Genomic DNA, 20,161 nt, shown 5'->3' with positions numbered 1-20,161 from the left:
TTCCTAATACAAAAAAATGATAAATGCTTGAGGTGATGGATACCCCAATTACCCTGATTTGATGATTATACATTATATGCCTGTATCAAAAAATCACATGTACCCCATAAATATATACAACTATTATGTACTCATAATAATTAAAAATAAAAATTTTTAGTAAAAAAAAAAAAGTATAGCCTGAATATGTGACTGAATTGTTGAAATCTCATATCACTTGGATGGATGAGAAGTTGTTTCTTACAGATGATCAAAGAAATTGGTTGCTTAAGACTGAATTGACTCCTGGTGAAGATGCTGTGAACATTGTTAAAATGGCAAAAAGAATTTAGAAATCACATAAATTTAATTGATAAGCAGCAACAGGGTTTGAGAGTATCGACTCTAATTTGAAAGTTCTACTGTGGATAAAATGCTATCAAACAGCTTTGCATGCTACAGAGAAATCTTTTCTACTTTAAATAACAAAACACTACTTTTGCTACTTATTTAGCACTAAAAATATAAATAACAACACTTAGTGGTAACAATTCCAGAAAACCTGGTACGTACTTTCATACTTTGCTGTCTGAGTGATAACCAGTCCAAACCTTTTTAAGAAAAACAACTTGGCAATATGGACTAAGAAAAATAAAAATGTAGAGACTCTAGTGATTCTATTTCTGGAACTCTATCCTAAGGAAATAAATACTAAATATTGAAAAAGCATTATATACAAATGTAATCACTGTAGCCATTTTAAAAATAATGCAAATTGGGAAAAATCCATATAAAATACAGCAAGAATTCAAAAAACTAAGATATAATCACAGGAATTATTCAGTCACTAAAATACACGGTCTTTAAAAACATTGGAAAAAGCTTACAACAGATATAGCAATATAATACAGTAAAATTGTGTGAACAGAATAATTACAAACTATGGTTTTAAAAGTATCTAAAAATAGAAAAAGACTAAGAAAATTCACAACACTGTTATGGTATTTATAGGATATTGGTATTGGTGAGTGAGGTTTTTCTTTTTCTTCCTCTTCCAAAATGTGAGTAACTATTTTAATATTGAGGCATGTAACTGTTGAAAGGAAATATTCTCAGTTATTACTTTAATATTAATCTTTTTGTCCTCAAAGTGCATGTGAAAAATTTCAGAGAAAGCAATGAGGGTGAAAAAGTCATGATGAAGCAATATGTACAAATGTCTTTATTTTGTTTTTAAACATATATACCAGTACACATGAGTAGGTAGCTGCTCAAGTCCAAGGAAAGGTTACACAAGATACAGAAGAAATAGTGACATAAAAAGCATGATGGGAATAATACCATTTCTTAAAGAACAAGCACATTTCATACAAATGAGAGGGTTATGACAAAGTACTTTAAAGCTCAAGAGCCTACCAGAGTACTAAAGTACAATAGCCGACGGTGAGGAGTCTTGCAGGCTTCTCTTTTGTCCAATATTCACTGAAGTCTCATCCGTTTCTCAGGGGGGCCTTTAACGCTCACTGTCTGTTGGACATTCTTTGTGGTCTCCTTCTCTTCAGATTTTACAGTTTCTGGTATAGGTTCTGCTTCTTTCTTTGTCTGATCCACTAGACACCAAAAGCAGATTTTTTTTTTTTGGTGGGGGATGAGGGGATGATGGTTACTATGAATGACTCACTCTTTCAAATTCATTTTTCACTGCTAATCACAAGTTCTAAATTTAGTTGTTTCCCCAGGCAGATATATTCAAGAACTCAGTTATAAACCTAACAACCTGATAACTCAAAAAAATTAGTGATACTAGACAAAATCATATGGCATTACAATATGACATTATGTATAAGCAAGATATATCATTACACAGATCAGTTACACAGATAGTTCAATACTTGTTTTCACTGATTTAACAGATGACCACTTTTCACACCAAGATCTGAATCCAAACCCTTAAATCACCTGGCTTCTTCACACCTCAATACCCACTCTTTCCACCCCAATTCATCTTTTAAATACCAAGATCACTACCACAAAGGCACCACCTGTTGACAATTCAGCAGATCTCAAAAGATGAGTGACAAACTACAGTAAGAGAGTCTAGCACAAAATGACCATAGCTCATCTCACATACCATAGTTGTTACTGAGTATCAGGCTGTTTGGTCTTATTTCAAGTTTGATAGGAATATTAATAAGCATTATAGTAATAGATGAATCATACCTGGGACTGGCTTTTCTCCAGACTTTTGCTTAAATTTTTGTAAAAGGGAAGAAGGGGAGAAAGAAGAAAAAAGGAGAAAACAGGTCAGGTTAGCAAAGTTTTCTTCTTGATTTCATAATTCTCAAACCATTCAAATTACAATATGAAGAAAATTACTTCATGAAGAAAAACTGCTTTTCATGTACCATATAAAGTAAATTTATAATTTTCTACTTCTTTTTCCCATTCCAAAAAAGACACAAATCTAAAACTAGAACAAAATAGTTAACCATAAAAACCCTGAACATCTAACAAAGCATTTTGCCTCCACACTCAGGCTACAACGTTTTATAAAAAGTAGTTAAAAGAATCCAATGGGAGGAAATAATGGAGCTTTTCAATACTGCAGAGGCTTATTTGCTTAGGTGATACGAATTAGGAAAAAGGAGACTAAAGTTTGACTTCTAAAGTTGGTAGGGGCCGGGCGCAGTGGCTCACGCCTGTAATCCTAGCACTCTGGGAGGCCAAGGCAGGCAGATTGCTCGAGGTCAGGAGTTCAAAACCAGCAAGAGCAAGACCCTGTCTCTACTATAAATAGAAAGAAATTAATTGGCCAACTAATATATATAGAAAAAATTAGCCGGGCATGGTGGCGCATGCCTGTAGTCCCAGCTACTTGGGAGGCTGAAGCAGCAGGATTGCTTGAGCCCAGGAGTTTGAGGTTGCTATGAGCTAGGCTGACGCCACGACACTCACTCTAGCCTGGGCAACAGAGTGAGACTCTGTCTCAAAAATAAATAAATAAATAAATAAAGTTGGTAGGCATGGGAACTAAGGAGAGAAAAGAGACTTCTGATGCGTGAATTATTACAAATTAAACTACAGGAAAAGTGATAGGGGCATTAGAGATCAGACACAAGGTCAGGTCCTCATCCTGTACAGCAATTCTTTTATTTGATTGAGCCCTGTCATCTCCTTTGTCCCATTACCCAAGTTAAATGCTCTCAAACATTCTCCTCTTCCTTCTCCTCAAGGTTCACAACCTATCCCTCACTTTCATCTGATGACACTCTGCCTCCCATTTAAAAAACAAAACAAACAACAGCAACAACAAAACAGGATGCCAACACCACCAATTTCCCTCCCATCTACCTTTAAACTTATACCTTTAAGTATATACATACACACAGATATACACCCACATATATTAATATTTAAAATAACTTATTACATCCCTATCACCCCAGAAGAAAAGAGTAATCTCTTCCTTTCTAATGTTAATGCCTCCATCTATTTTCTGAATTTCTTTCTGGATTAATATGCCCTCTCTAAATTTTCTTACCTATTCCCATGACTAAAGACTACAAAATTTTCTGATCTTGCATGTTCCAAATTCATGCTGCCAACTGCTTACTAGACTACTCCAGCTGCAAGTCCTGGGCACCTTTACACTTGACAAGACCAAATCTGAGCGCCATATTATTATCCACTATGCATAAAAGTGTTAACATAGAAGGCCACAGGCTGTGATCCTTAGAAAAGCCTACTTGCAAGGTTGGCTCCTTATGTCTAGAAACTCGGATTTTGGGAGCGTTCCTAACAGACAATGATGACTCACTGTGCCTAGACTGTACAAACAATGTGAATTATGCTGAATACCTGCTTTCCTTCAGGGATTATGGAATTTTGGTATGTGCTTGATAAAGGGTACCTACATGAGGAAACCCTCCACCCCCCCCTCAAAAAAAAACAACCTTGGGCACTGAGTCACTAATGGATTTCCCTGGGCAGAAATATCATACAGATGTTGTTGCATTTTCACCGAGAGTAGAGTGCACTCTGTGTAACTGCTCATGGGAAGGAGAAAGTATAAGGAAGCAGAAGGAGTCCAAACTCTGCTATGTGTTTTTCCCTTACGATCTGGCTGTACATCGTTACCTATATTACAGTAGTAAATCTTATCCATGAGTACAACTACATGCCAAGTCCTGTGAGTCCTTCCAGCAAATCTCCAAACATGGGAGTGGTCATTAGAATCCCCAAAAAAGCCAAGTATCACATTACCTTGTGAATATATCAGGACTTACAACATGCCTAAAGTAATTCTGAGAGAACAAATAATTTTTCTTTAAAACAGGAGAGGAAATATATAGAACAACATCAAGGGGAGTAAAAATATTTGAAAAGGGGGATTTTTATATTGCTAGCACTGAACCATTTGAATTATATTGGACAATGAATTATGTTTGGACCTTGGAATAATGTCATTATCTACCCAACATACACTGTCTAATCTTTTTTACTAAATACTGTCAGACAAACTAATAGAATGTAGTTTGAGATGGGGATATAGAATGAGGGTGCCCTTCTAACCAAATTTAATCAGGTGGCCTTGGTTTAGATAAATTTAGCTGAAGTAATATCCTATAATATTCTAGCAGCTTCTAAAAACAGTACTGAAAAGACATTCACCATAAAAAGGCTCGGAGGGCCTAAATTCCCATCACGTCAGTATTAGTGTAACTTCCAGCAGTAACAAGAATTAAAATATGGAAAAAGGAGATTCAAAGAAGCAAGCAAGACTTTTCTAATATTCTTCTGAGCATTCCCTTAAAGGGGCAACATCCCTAGGACCCACAAACCCAACTGTTAAATACAACAGATAAGTAGGAATAAGTACTGAGATACAAATGTTTCTGGAAGATGGAAACCTGACAGGTTAATATGAGCTAAGACTGGTTCTGGGAAACTTTAAGTACACTATTTTCTTCTCTATGTCTGAAGAGGATGGTTTTTGGTAGGACAAGCAAAAAAATTATTAATAGTTCTAGAGTAAGCCATCTTTCTCCTAGTTCTGTTACACAGAACTGGAAACACTTTTGGGAGTTGGCTTTTGGCTCTTGAAAGAAGAAATACAAGGTTCAGAAATACAACTTAAGTGTAACTGTGGCTAAAAAGAAATATGGGGTTAAAAGAATGGTGCTGGGAAAACTGGATGGCCACATGTAGAAGACTGAAACAGGATCCACACCTCTTACCTCTCACAAAAATCAAGTCACGCTGGGTAGCAGACTTAAATCTAAGGAGTGAAACTACTAGAATTCTAGAGGAAAACATTGGAAATACCCTTCTAGACACTGGCCTAGGTAAAGAATTTATGAAGACCCCAACAACAAAAATAAATAAATGGTTACAGTGTGCTTCTTTGCCTCTCCCTAAAAAGGGATAGAGGTAATCATTTCCCCCCTACAATATTTGTACCCACAGAATTTGGGAATAAATAAATAAATAAATATAAAAAAATAAAAAATAAAATAAATAAATGGGCTATCACAACAACAAAAATAAATAAATGGGACCTGATCAAATTAAAAAACTTCCACACAGCCAAAGAAACTGTTACAAGAGAAACAGACAACCTACAGAATGAGAGAAAATTTTTGCAAGCTACACATCCGATAAAGGGATGATAACTAGAATCTCTTTAGAACTTAGGAAAATCAGCAAGAAAAAAATCAAACAACCCTATCAAAAAGTGGGCAAAGGACATAAACAGAAACTTTCCAAAAGAAGTCTGAATAATGGCCAACAAACTTATGAAAAACTGTTCAACATCTCTAATCGTCAGGGAAATGCAAATCAAAACCACAATGAGATATCACTTATCTCCAGTGAGAATGGCCTTTATAAAAAAATCCCAAAACAATAAATGCTGGGTGTAGATGTGGAGAGATAGGAACACTCCTACACTGCTGGTGGGACTGCAAACTAGTTCAATCTCGGTGGAAAGCAATATGGAGATACCTTAAAGCGATACAAGTCGATCTACCATTTGATCCAGCAAACCGATTACTAGGCATCTACCCAAAAGAAGAAAAAACACTCTATAAAAAAGACATCTGCACTTGAATGTTTATAGCAGCACAATTCACAATTGCAAAGATATGGAAACAACCCTACTGGCCATCAATACATGAGTGGATTAATAAAATGTGGTATATGTATACCATGGAGTACTATTCAGCTATAAGAAACAATGGTGATATAGCACCGCTTGTATTTTCCTGGATACAGCTGAAGCCCATTCTACTAAGTGAAGTATCCCAAGAATGGAAAAACAAGCACCACATGTACTCACCAGCAAGTTGGTATTAACTGATCAACACCTAAGTGCACATATAGGAATAACATTTATCGGACATTAGGCAGGCGGGAGGGGGAGCAGGGGATGAGTATATACATACATAATGAGTGCCATGCGCACCATCTGGGGGATGGACACGCTTGAAGCTCTGAAGCCAGGGGGTAATGGGGTAAAAGACAACACACGTAACCTAAACATTTGTACTCCCATAATATGCTGAAATTAAAAAGAAAGAAGAGGGGAGAGAGGGGGGAGAGAGGGGGGAGAGAGGGGGGAGAGAGGGGGGAGAGAGGGGGGAGAGAGGGGGGGGGAGAGAGAGAGAGAGAGAGAGAGAGAGAGAGAGAGAGAGAGAGAGAGAGAGAGAGAGAAAGAAAGAAAGAAAGAAAGAAAGAAAGAAAGAAAGAAAGAAAGAAAGAAAGAAAGAAAGAAAGAAAGAAAGAAAGAAAGAAAGAAAGAAAGAAAGAAAGAAATGTGGGGTTCAGGAATATGACAACTTAAGTGTGACTGTGGCTAAACTTTTAAAAGAAAAATGTAAAAAACACACTGAAATGATATGCAGTCTGCAGACTGCTTAAAAATAAGCAGGAGGGGCCAGGCGTGGTGGCTCACGCCTGTAATCCTAGCACTCTGGGAGGCCGAGGCGGGTGGATCCCTCAAGATCAGGAGTTCAAAACCAGCCTGAGCAAGAGTGAGACCCCATCTCTACTATAAATAGAAAGAAATTAACTGGCCAACTAAAAATATACAGAAAAAATTAGCCAGGCATGGTGGCGCATGCCTGTAGTCCCAGCTACTTGGGAGGCTGAGGCAGAAGGATCACTTGAGCCCAAGAGTTGGAGGTTGCTGTGAACTAGGCTGATGCCAGGACACTCTAGCCCAGGCGACAGAGTGAGACTCCGTCTCAGGAAAAAAAAACATAAGCAGGAGGAAGTAGAAGGAGAGATAAAACAAGATTGGCCGTGTTTGATAATTGTTGAAGTAAAGTAATAGATACATGGGGGTTTCATTGTTAATTATTCTCTCTACTTCTGTGTATGTTTTTAAATCACTACAGTTTTCCATAAGGTAAAGGTTTTAGTTTTAAGAATCAAGATAGTCTTTGGGCTTTTTACAATGTCTAGCCTAGCTCACATAGGACAGCACATAAGATTCAAGGCAGGACCCCCTAGCCAGGGAAAAAGGAGTGGTCATTCACTAAAGTACCTCAGAATCCAAATACAGCGGTTAGCTACCGATTGTTCTGAAGGTTGGTCAATGAAAACAGAACCCCTAACAACTATAGTTCAACTAATATCTGTTTCTTTTCCCATATTCTGAATTTGGGTTAAACAATCAACACCTAAGTCTAATTCTGGCCTGAAACCCCATAATCACACTCAATGGCAATCTTTCCAAATCCAACCACCAAATTTAGGCAATCCTAACTGAAATATCTCCTGGATCTGTCTCCTATCTTACTGCCACAGAATTAATTTGGCTTTCCACAATCTAAATTCCCTGACTCCCAACTTCACAGTTTCCTAAGCATCCTCCCTATACTGCTATTAGTTATCTTCCTAAAATGCAAAACTGACTACTTCTCTACAACTGCTTTTAAACATCTAATGGATCCTTACTGCCATTAGCAATAATCCTTGGCTAGTCACTTAAAGATGAGGTAAAAAGGCCGGGCGCGGTGGCTCACGCTTGTAATCCTAGCACTCTGGGAGGCCGAGGCGGGCGGATTGCTCGAGGTCAGGAGTTCAAAACCAGCCTGAGCGAGACCCCGTCTCTACTATAAAAATAGAAAGAAATTAATTGGCCAACTAATATATATATATATATATATATATATATATATATGAAATTAGCCGGGCATGGTGGCTCGTGCCTGTAGTCCCAGCAACTCGGGAGGCTGAGGCAGTAGGATTGCTTGAGCCCAGGAGTTTGAGGTTGCTGTGAGCTAGGCTGACGCCACGGCACTCACTCTAGCCTGGGCAAGAAAGCAAGACTCTGTCTCAAAAAAAAAAAAAAAAAAAAAACAAAAAGATGAGGTAAAAGGTGTTTTAGTGGGAATACACTGTCAGAATACATACTTGAAAAAGAATATACAAAATTTGCCACCACTTTGGTTTATCCTTAATGGTGATAGCTATAGTTTTAAAACTTCAAATAACTTTGAATGTATCTGTTTTATCTAAGCCTTTTTTATCTATGGGAGTGGTAATGGACTGTAAATTTAAAATAGCGAAGAAACACTGGCCTACAGGATTAAACTTAAACTCATTTGCATAGCATATAAAATCCTTCTCAATCTGACCTTAATCTATCTTATAAGTCTCATTTTCCATTACTCTTCCCTCTACAAATCCTCAGAATATTTTCTGGTTTCTGAATATATGTTCACTAACTCTTTTATGTTTTTGGTTTTGTCATTACCATTTTTTGATCAGCACTGTTCAAAAGAAATGTTAGCCACAAATGCAAGCTATATATGAAATTTAAAAAATTTTAGTCACACTTCTGAAGAGACAAATTTTATTGTATCTAACCAAATACATCTAAAATATTATTTCAACATATAATCAATATTTTTTAAATTATTGAGGAGATATTTTATATACATTCTTTTTTGTACAAGTCTTTGAAATCCAGTACGTATTTTACAGTTACACCATAACTCAATCTGGACTTACTGCATTAAATGTTCAATAGTCACATGTGCCTAGGGGCTACTCCACTGGACAGCACAGGTCTAGGTGTGCCTCCCCTGGCCACCTACCGTATTTCCCCAAAAATAAGACCTACCCATAAAATAAGCCCTAGCAGGATTTCTAAGCATTTGCGCAATATAAGCCCTACCCCGAAAATAAGACCTAGTGATGGGCGTGGCTACACAACGTATCTGCACAACTCATGCATTTTGCTGCGGAGCGGTAAAGAAGAACGAACAGGTTACATGGATAAGAGCCGCTCATTTAATGAAAGCTCTATTGCTCAACATGAGAGACTGGAGTCAATGGTTCTAAAGGAAATAAGAGTTGCAAGAAACTAGGAAGGAATTCAGGGTTTAGAGAGTTATGATGATGTTCCAAAAGATGACGACCTAACTATATTTGAATAAATGTAGATTGTTGTACCATACTTAAAAAAAATAACACATCCCCTGAAAATAAGCCCTAGGGTGTCTTCTTGAGGAAAAATAAATATAAGACCCTGTCTTATATTCGGGGAAACACCGTAGTATGTACTATATACTACTCACCAAATGAATCGTCAACCACACCTAACCTCTTACATTCTGTAGTAACTATAGTAGCTATGCATCATCCTACACACAGCTGTAATTCAATTATTTATTCATTCATTTATTCATTCACTCAACAGACACTGTTCCATATTCAACTACAATTCATGAGATTTCTCTAAACTGGCTTTCCAGTCCTGAGTTCCCACTTGTGTCCTCTGCTCCCTTCCCCACATCACCATTCCAATAGCACATATTTTTCACAATAGAGTCAGGGAAGGTGGAAGGGGGAGACCTGTCCTAAAGCCATCTCAAGGTTTGAAAAGTCTCATTTAATTTGTAACTATCCTTGAAAATCCCTTAAATACCTCCTAAGAAAAACAGTAAATATGATCTTGTGTGTACACAGTCCTGTAAAGGTCCATAAAAACTAAGACCAGCCATAAGAGCAGCATATTCATATATTCCATCTCATATCTACTTCACTTCAAAAGCTCATTTAATAGAATGGCAGTTGGCTTGCTATTGCTGTTGGAAATCCCCCAGCCCCTCCAAATCATACAGTGGAATTCATATACTATAAACACCAATGTGGTAACTCTATTGTTGGTCCTGCATCCTCTGTTAATTATGCCAACACCACCTCAAATGTTCTATTCTTTTTGTTACAAACATTTTAACTATCCTATCATTTAAGGAGCTTAGATATTTACAATATCAAGCCAGAAGGCAACAAATAGAGCATGAGTTTCATATTCCAGTTTTGTTATCACCTATGATGCTTTCACTAACCTTTTGAATGAGAATATTGTCTACATGCAGTCCTCATAGTTTGTGAAGATTCAGTAAGGAACACAGAACAGTGTTCATTCTATTCCCTTTAGCCATTTCCTCCACCAAGTCTTTCAAAACTTTTCCTTTGATTCATTTTTAACTAATGAAGATAATCAATACTTTTAGGTCACAACTGAAACTATTCTCAATTAAAAATATATATGTCAGGAAAAAGTGTCAAATCAAAATTAACCACACACATTCTCATTACCTGCACAAATTTGGGTGGAAACTTTTGTCTGAGGTCTACGAGTAAAGCATCCACACGTTGTCTCTGAAAAATAGAGCTTGGTTCTTCTTTCCTTTTGGCTTTAGGTTTAACTTTATCTATTAAAATATGAAGCCCAAATCAAAACATTGCCTAGTTTTGTGTCTTATATTTTACAAATCTCTATCTACCATGAACATAGCCAAATTTCACTATTTGGCTGCTATACTGAAGATAATTCCCCAAATAAGCTAAACAGCACATATAACGAAGTGTTCTAACTCCTCCTCTTAACTGAACTTAAATTTTAACATTTAAAAAGCTGATATATATGTCTTTTAAAGATACTTGAGTTTTGGTATGTAAGCATAAAGATACATAAGAGTTTTAAAGCTAAAGTTATTAATAATTATCATAATCATAATCTAACTTATTGGTTTAGAAATTATCTTTTGCATACTTTAAATGTATTAAATGGTCTTTTTCCACAAAACCTACTAGGAGCAAATGGAAAATGCAGCTTTCACAAATTCAAGTTATCATGCTCAATTATTAAGACTGTAATTCCCTGAAAAACATGACAAAACAGATCATGAAGACAACAAAGAAAAGAACCTGAAAGAGAAATTGTGAAGTTAATCACATGTGGAATTTGCCTGCTGGAGGAAGGTATATTGGGGAACTGTCTCTAAATGAAAGGTTCCAGATAAGCATTACTCCAAACATTTCATTAGGGTAGAGGAAAATAGCTGTTAGGCCAATTTTATTCAACTAAGGAAGACTTGCCCTTATCAAATGTTACTGCCTGCACCTACTATTAAGGATTAATATAACTATACCTGAAAGAACATTCCACAGGTCGGAATTCTACATAAAGGGTATCTTTCCACCAGTAATTTATTCTGAGTTGCTCATTTCTCAGAGAAGGAAATGCAGGTATACTATTCCAGACACATTTCTGGAGGTAGTTTTATTGGTAAAATACGGTGAAGACAGTAGCAGATTAGTAGCCATGAAAACTCAGGAGACCTCTTACCATGACAGGTGATAACATGGAAGGATAAGAAAATAGACATGTCATCTGGAGACAGGACTCTAAGAGCAATCCCTCATTTCCTCTATTTTGAAGACTGGAAAATAAACGGGTCCAGATTCCAAGATGACTTCAACAGTTAGGTAAGTAGGTTAGGTAACTCAAACAATTATGTAAATATCATCAATAATCATTGATTATTCCTCATCACTATTTTTCTTCTTTATGGTCTAAATATTTTAAAATCTTGAATCACCTAATAAAGATTACCAGTTACCTAACAGATTAAACTTGTATCTGTTCCTATGTGAAAGCAATTATTACCCCATCTAGTTTCATGAATCACAGCTATAAAAAAGTCATCATCCTATGAAAATGTGAAACACATCTACAAAACATCAATAGCCATTTTCCTAAAGAAAACAGCTTCATTCTCAGAGGATCAAAAAGTGGTTTTGATTAAAAAGTGTGTGTTTGGAGGAGGGTCTAGGTGTTCTACCCACCTTGCTCTTCATGATCTTTGAAGTGCCACCAATACCCTTTGGAAGGATGATATCGACAATATGACATAGCTTCATCAAAAGCTGACTGAATGCCATGCACTGCAGTAAGCTTGTAAAAAGAAAACGACTTCTAAATTTCTCATTAAGTCACCCAAAATTTCCAAAGTACTCACAAAATATTATTGTATGCATAGACAGTAATTTCTTATTTTTCAGAAACTAAATTAATATATGCAATAATTGGGGCTATGGTATATACTTTGAGCACTGACTTAGTGCATAGTAACTAATGCTCAAGACATTCTAATTGCCAACATTTTACAGTAACTTATGTAAGGCAGAAGAGTTGCTGTTTGATTCTTGGGATGAAGATAGCTCAACTAAAAGTTTTCTTTAGTGTTTAAACAATGTGAAGACACTTACCACTCTGGAGTTTATAACTGATCCCAAGTCTGGTGCCTGATAGATCACTCCAGCAATGATATAGTAATCAGCTAGTGGGATAACTAAAACAATGGGAAAAATGTTTATGAATACAGCTGTATACACAAATTGCTAAACAGATTTTCATTAAAAGAACAATTAAAATTTGACATTTTCCCATATTAAACCTTAAGGCAGGGTTTGACAACTCCTATTTTTGTAAATAAAGTTGTACTAGAAAACAGCCATACCCAATTATTTACATATTATCTATGGCTGCTTTGGCAACAGTTGAATAGTTGTCTTAGAGATGAAGAGGCCCACAAAGCCTAAAGTATCTATTCACTGGCCCTTCACAGGAAAAGTATGCCCACTCTTGCCTTACATCAGAGCTTCTCAAACTTTAACGTGCATCTGAATCACTTAACAGATCCTATTATTAATAAAATCAGATTCTCATTCAGTACGGATAGTGCATTTCTAACTAATTCCCAAAAGATGCCATTGCTGGTATCAGTCAACCATACTTTGGGGAGTAAGACCTTAGAGCAAGCCAGATTTGGGGCCCAAGGTAAAGATTATCAGATGCACTAAACTTGCCTTTGTGCCCTAGTTCTGGGTCCTAAGGAGTAAGGCAGCTGCTAGTGGGGGCTGGCACCATCTTGTGTAGCTTCTATGCCCTGAATTTTCTCACCATGGAAATCCAATTCCTGGTCTTGCCTTTGTTCTGAGGTTTCCTTTTTCTCTGGGCAGACTCCAGAGCTTCAATTTTGAAACTAAATTTGAATTCTAGAACCACAACATCCTTACCAAGTCATTCTCTGAAACCAATACGAGGGTAAGGGGCTGTTCCTAAATGTATTGATGAGGGTATCTACCTGAGAGATGCGCCTAGGATGATACTATCTGGTTTCTCTACCTTGAATCTTCAGTGTGACTTTGTCCATGGTCCTGGTTTGATTCTAATGTGTCTTCAAGTTCTGGTCATCTCTAGAATAGGTGTCTAGCTCTTTGATTTAAAACCAAATCTGGACTCTTCTACCCTCTTCGGTGGTATTTCTAAAGCACGTTTTTTTCATTTAGTAGCATAATTCAAGTAAGGTTTTTTGTTGAATGCATCAATAAGGAATTTTAATTGATTCTCTATGAATCTGATAGAACTGCATCTGCCATGTGTTTTGTAACAGAATTAACTCAATGAACTAACAAAAAAAATTACTTGGGATGCTTGAGGTTCCGCTGGAAGCCCAACAACTGTGCTCAAGAGCTGGCTTTGAGTTGAGTGAGTTTCTCTGTTAGTGCTTGAAGAGTTGTCCTTGGACATGCTGGAAGAGTCCTGGTGCCCAGGCATACATTTAGTGGAACATGGCTTTGAAACACTTCCTTGGTGAGAGTTATGCCTGCTATTCCAGCCCGCCCAGACAAATTGTTCAAACTATGTGATTACAGTGGACACCTGATTTCCTTCTGGGAGTCTGGAATTTTGAGGCCGAGACAACCAGTCCTCAATAAAAATCCTGGGTTCAAGTCTCAAATGGACTTCCCTAAACAAACATATCATACAAGCATGGCTACGTTTCACTGCTGGATGGAAGACACAAGTCAGTATGGCCCTTCACAAGATGGAAAGCACAGAAAATTTGCACATGGATTCCTACAGACCCCATGTGATATGTCTTTTTCCATTACTAATCTGGCTGCATACCCTTACTATGTTGCCTTAACAAATCTTAGCCATAACTACAACCATATGCTGAGCCTGGTGGGTCCTCTTAGCAAAGTACTGAACATGTATGTGGTCTTGGGGACCCAAAAAACAGAACTCAACCAAAAGGGGGGGGGGTCAGGAAGTAAATAAATCATGGTATTTTAAGAAGAAAACAATACCTGAAGTTTACACATTTTACCTTGAGCAGGGGATTGCCGCTGTTGCTTCCGAATGATAAAAAGAATGGGCTCCTGTGCATGTAAAAGGATGTATTCGATGCCAACCATCTGACTGAAAACAGAACATAAACATCCAGAGATCTATGAATGACCTGCAGACAATTCTGTGTGACATTCAAATTACTATATAAAAGTTTAGCAACACTGTAAACAGAATTAAAACTGCCTATGTTTGGTATTAAAATCTGTCTGTTGAATAAAAATGGCTATTTTTCCAGATAGGTGGTATACAGATAAAGTAAGATGTTGTTTTTTAAACAAGAAAATTTCTCTACAAAATTCATCATGAACTTAAATCTGAGTATTTTCAGTCAGGAAAGTACACTGAAGAGTGTCCAAGTCAAAAAGGCCATCAAGATACCATGATGCTTCCTGACTGAAAAGATCTATAAATACATATAAAAATAAACATGACCAAACTATAAATTCTACCGAACTAGAAAACATCAAAAACCTTATCCCAACAATTTGAATTTGAATCTGATCTGGAAGATTAAGTTTAAAAGCAACATAAGTTATCTTAATATGCATTTGCCCCATAAGAAAAGCCATTTAAAAGACCACAGTAATTTAATTTTAAGAACCCCTTTGATATTTGACTGACAGAAGAAAAGTTAAAGTTGTTTCAGATACTGTTGTAATAAAAATTAAATATAGAGAAGACAATAATTATAGTTGCCTGGTTGAGAATAAGTTGCATTTGCTAACTTATTTGCATTTGCTAAAATCCCTCATGAGATCAATATCTAAACCTCAGTTAAATTTTAAATGGACATTATGAAGTTTACAGAAGAGACTTCCAAGTTACAAGTGACACTAATAATTCCCCTGCTTCTCAAATTTGTACAAACCTAAACAAAACTCCAGTTTTTCTTCCAAAAATTCTACTCTGCACTTCACAATCCACAGCTTGAAATAAGTATTTATTACAAAATCTCTAGCTGGCAAAGATGTTACCTTCTTAAAAATAACTTACTTCAAGTGTTCTAATGTTAGCCTCTGCATTTTGACCACTTCATTATTACACGTCCTATCATAAAAAGGATTACTTCTTTCTGAAAAGTAATCCAGGACACTACCACTGTTCAAAATGGGGATCCAAGAGCTGTCGACCCAAGAGATTCCCAGCAGATTATCTATAGGAAAGAAACAAAATGATAAAGGATTAGGAAAAAAAGGAAAGAATCCCATCCAACAAACATTTATTATGTATCTAATGTAGTAGGCACTATGAATACAATGACAACATGGATACTAACCTACATATTTTCATGGTATAACATACGAGATAAGTATTCAAGAAAGCAATGATAAAACAGTATAATAATATGCCAAAGAAAACACAGGCACAGCCACCAATTTGAGATCTCTCAATCAGAGATACAGAAGTAAGTTAGGAAGCTATTATTGTAGATAAGATGATAATGCTGTAAAAATTAAGGAGCAGATAGGAAATAGAATCTCCTTAAATACAGCCACATTGTTTCATATTTTAGAGTAGAATCTTAAATTTAAAAAAGACATGGTAAATAGAGCTGGATACCTTTAATAAATTACCTTTTATTGGTTATTGGCTGTGATGATGTTTCATACCACTCACTGTACTAAACACCACTAGATACAAGCCATGAACATCAAAATGTTTATACAATACTGGTTGAAAAACTTCAATCTCTCCTATACTGTGATTATTTCTAGCATCCTCAAAGTCAAACCTAATCGAAAGTGACAAGCAGTGAGTAAAATGAGTCAAATTGAGAAAAACTAATTACATAAAGGTAAAATGTACTTTGTGTGTTATAAAATAAAGGAGACAAATAGGTAAAGTATGTTAATAACCAAATAATTAGTACAGACCATTTAGATGGTTCATCATAACTGGATGGTGCAACAATCAAATATACAATAGGCCAGGAAATAACATTTTCAGAAGACGACAGTCTTTGTAATGAAAAGCAACTAAAGACAATAATCATTTTGGCTTTAAATACTACAGCCCAATTATTAACCAAGTTTTATTTATAACAAAACTACTTATACATTTATTTTTTATTTCCTTAGAAATTATTATATAAAAACATTCCTAGAAGGACAATTTTGGTTTGTTTTTCACATGGAAATTATGGCTATGTGGTGTCACAATCAGTTCTTGATAATAGTGTCACAATATTATAGATTATTTCAGCACAGATAGGTTATAGGAACAAATAAATATATAATCATAAATCCTACCTACCAACAACTATGGAGAGTTAATAGATATGGGCATGAAGTGATATGGATCTGGTGGAAAGAAATGGCAATGCATAGCAAGAAAAGGACATGAGATATTTTTAGGAAACAAAACAAAACAATTTCTTGAATGACCAGCTACAAATTAAGAGAACTTAGGAAACAACAATTCATTTAGGGAAGTAATGATAATAAATTTGGCTTGTACAGATTAAGAGTAAAAATGGAATCAGATTCTTAGAAGGAATCATAAATGTCATCTACTCCAAGTGGCTGTTCAGTAAATTCTCCCTATAATTTTCTTCACCAAGCTGTTTCCATTATTACAAATTTTTTTATCAGCAGTTCAATTTATCATATTTTCCTCATCCAGTAAACTAGCCTAAAGATGAAAAGTGAGACACGTATGATATGTGAAACCAATGCAAATGGAAATAATATTATTTGACACTTTTGAACACTGACTTTGTGTCTGGCATTGTTCTAACCACTTCACAGAATATCTCAGAAAGGTTGGCATTATTATTATCACTATTTTACAGATGAAGAATCTGAGGCATGGGAAGGTTAAGTAACTTGTCCAAGGTCACAGGATACTAAATGGCAGAGCTGAGATTTGAATCCAGGTAGCCCAGCTCTACAGACCACACTCCTCTACACTATGCTAACTCAAAATGAAAATATCCACTAAAGACAGATATTAAAAACTTATGAGAGAAGCCAGACGTCACACTACAAATTTGGAGACTACCTGTAGAACAATGAGTGCTGTCCTAGAAAGGATGTGGTTTTATCAAATACATTTCCTCTTCTCCATTCCTGTTGCCACCACCTTATTTAATCTTTTCTCAAGTGCCACTTGGGCAGCAGCCTCCTTATGGGGCTCTCTGCCTCCAGGTCTTCTCCCAATCCTATTCAGCCTTAATAACGCTACACTTGCAAAATACAAATCTAATTATATCACTTCTTACTTAAACAATGGCAGTGCACACTTATTGTCTAGAAGATTAAGGTCCAAATCCCTTATTATGGCGTTTCACAATCCAGCTCCATTAGATTCCCACTTCTCTGACCACAATTACCCACCACATAGCAAGATGCCACAAGGAAAAGCACACCAGCAATTTATGGAACTTCAGACAAGTTAATCTCCTCATACCTTAGTTTCCTCACTTATAAAATGGGGATCAATAATAGTATTTACATATTATATTATATACGTAAAATCTTTAGCACATTGTAATAACCCAATACATTTTCATTATGATAGTGGTGGGGGCTTCTTTCCCTATGTTCTAATAGCAATTTTCATATAATTTTATCATATGACTCAAAAGTACAAATGTGTTCCATTAAATTATGAGTTTTTAGAGAACTGAGACTGTGTCTTACTCATCAGGAGCTAGCACAGGACCTGATTCATAATAATCAGGAAATGTTTATTAATTCATGATTAAAGGCCAAGGACAAGTACAGTATGGTTTACTCTGTTAGTCACTAATTTTTATCAATCGATTTACACAGATTCTTGTATCCAAGGATGTTCATCTAGAAAATGGTTAACTGAGATTAAGAGTATGGTCTATGGCCATGAAATTGAACATAATTATCTGTCCCACTTGGAGACTACCTGTGACCACAGCCCCATAAAGAGAACACACTACCAAACCAAGTAGATTCTAACCACTTCTTACCATCTCTGCTGTTACCATTCTAATCTAAGATACCTCCAAATCTCCAGGTATTATAGGAATGACCTCCTATCGAGTTTCCCTAATTTTACCCTTGCCCTCCCACACTGTACTCAGGAGCCAAGGTGGTCCTAAAAAAAAAGTAAGTTAGATCATATCATTCCTCTGGTCAAAACCCTTGAACAGCTCCCCATTTTACTCAGAGGAAAAGCAAAAGACCTTACCATGGCCTACAATACCCCTCTGACCTCCGTATCCTCCCCACATCCTCTCTCGCTCCACCTCTAGCCATACTGGCCTCCCTGCTGTTCCTTTAAAACACCAGACACACTCTCATCTTTTCTTCTTTTTACTTTCTTTGGCTTTATTCTACTGTCCTTTGCCATAATCGCAAACAAATCAAAACAGAAACTAAAACATTATCAAAGCTAAATATAATATCTGAAAATAGTCTGATGGACTAAATATTTCTCCTTTTTATTCAGAAGCAAGGCAGCATGTTGACATAATTCAAGTACAGCATTCTAATAAGCAGCAAGTGAAGAAATTTGGCACTTAAAACTCTCACTTATTATTAAACAAATATGAAAAACATGATCCAGACATCCTGAAGATTACTGATAATTATAAATGGAAATATAACTGTAGTAAGTATGCTAGACTCCAATTGGTTTAATATAGAAAAAATCAGCGCAAACGCTTCTACGTAAAAATGAAGTACTGCACATATTAATGCAAACAAAAACAACCCTACATGCTATCCAAGATCAAGGAGCAATTAAGGAGTGACATCGCCATATATTTATTCACTGACCGACTCAATAAATATTTGAGCACCTCTACAGTTCAGCTTTGAAAAAGAAACGACCCCTACCCTTAGCAATTGTTAGGTGTTTGATGGACTGCATTATCGACTCAAAGACAAAACTTACGACAGAAAACCTTAGGGATTCGTGCCTAGGGACCCGTTGGGTGCGATCTCAAGGATTAGGGAACCTCCACGCCAAGTCCGAAGAGATTGAATCGAATCAAATCAGCTCATTAGCCCATTCCCCTCTCTGCACAAAGACCATTCCTTCACCTCGATTAAAAGCCCCAATACTGGTGCAAACATATGTAGGGCAATACTCCAGGTCTACCCTGAGCTTCTTCCAACCCCTACGCTCCGACGCTTGTAACAGACGCCACAAGAACTGAGAAAAACTCCGCGACTTTTCTCTAGGTTAGAGCCCTGGTTCTCCATACAAACCATTCGGAAGAACTTCAAAGACCGCGCAAAGAAACCTGAACCTTGCCCCGGCGAGCTACAAACTCCCAAACTAGTCCACAGACCATCCAGAAACAAAGTTTAGCAGCACCTCGGATATCCACCGCCGCCATAATTCCAAAAGCGTTCGCAGGCTCTTTTTCCGGCGCAGAGCAAACGTAACGACTGTGACTACGGAAGTTGCGGGTTGAGGATCATACGAATGGTGAGAAGGGACGTAAAGAGGGAAGGAGGGGGGCGGAGTCGGGAGGGAGATGGGCGGGGCGAGGAGGCGGGAGCGGGGCGGGGCGGTGAGGTGGCCGCTGGGGACACCAGCGCAGAAAAGCGGGTGTGAAGGAGCAGGAAGAAACCGCGAGGAGAGCCCTGGGCCAAAAGAAGGGGAAGGGAAAAGCAGAAGACTGGGCTCAAAATTAGAAGACTTGGAGGAAAAGTAGACTTAGTGGGGTTCCGCCCCACGCCTACCACTGAGAGATTC

The 20,161-nt window shown here is 36.9% G+C and overlaps 1 protein-coding gene across 5 annotated transcripts; it reads right to left on the bottom strand.

The window, feature by feature from the left end:
• Positions 1-1,178: 1,178 nt before the first annotated feature.
• Positions 1,179-19,909, bottom strand: MED6 (mediator complex subunit 6). 5 transcript variants are annotated; one of them, XM_076003900.1, is made up of 8 exons: positions 19,778-19,906; positions 15,473-15,632; positions 14,457-14,548; positions 12,550-12,632; positions 12,127-12,235; positions 10,594-10,656; positions 2,200-2,227; positions 1,179-1,589 (listed from the first exon to the last, which is right to left on the bottom strand). In XM_076003900.1, exons 1-8 carry the CDS (start codon positions 19,797-19,799, stop codon positions 1,538-1,540), a joined length of 609 nt encoding a protein of 202 aa, XP_075860015.1. In that variant the 5' UTR covers positions 19,800-19,906; the 3' UTR covers positions 1,179-1,537. The 5 variants fall into 5 exon arrangements, 4 of the variants coding, with proteins under 4 accessions (XP_075860015.1, XP_012611594.1, XP_075860016.1 ...); XM_012756140.3 differs by having other exon boundaries at positions 10,594-10,709; positions 19,778-19,901; XM_076003901.1 differs by lacking the exon at positions 10,594-10,656 and having other exon boundaries at positions 19,778-19,905.
• Between the last annotated feature and the right edge of the window lie 252 nt (positions 19,910-20,161).

This window comes from Microcebus murinus, chromosome 6, assembly GCF_040939455.1.
Source record: "Microcebus murinus isolate Inina chromosome 6, M.murinus_Inina_mat1.0, whole genome shotgun sequence".
NCBI classification, from domain to species: domain Eukaryota; kingdom Metazoa; phylum Chordata; class Mammalia; order Primates; family Cheirogaleidae; genus Microcebus; species Microcebus murinus.
This window is presented reverse-complemented; position numbering and strand designations above follow the sequence as displayed.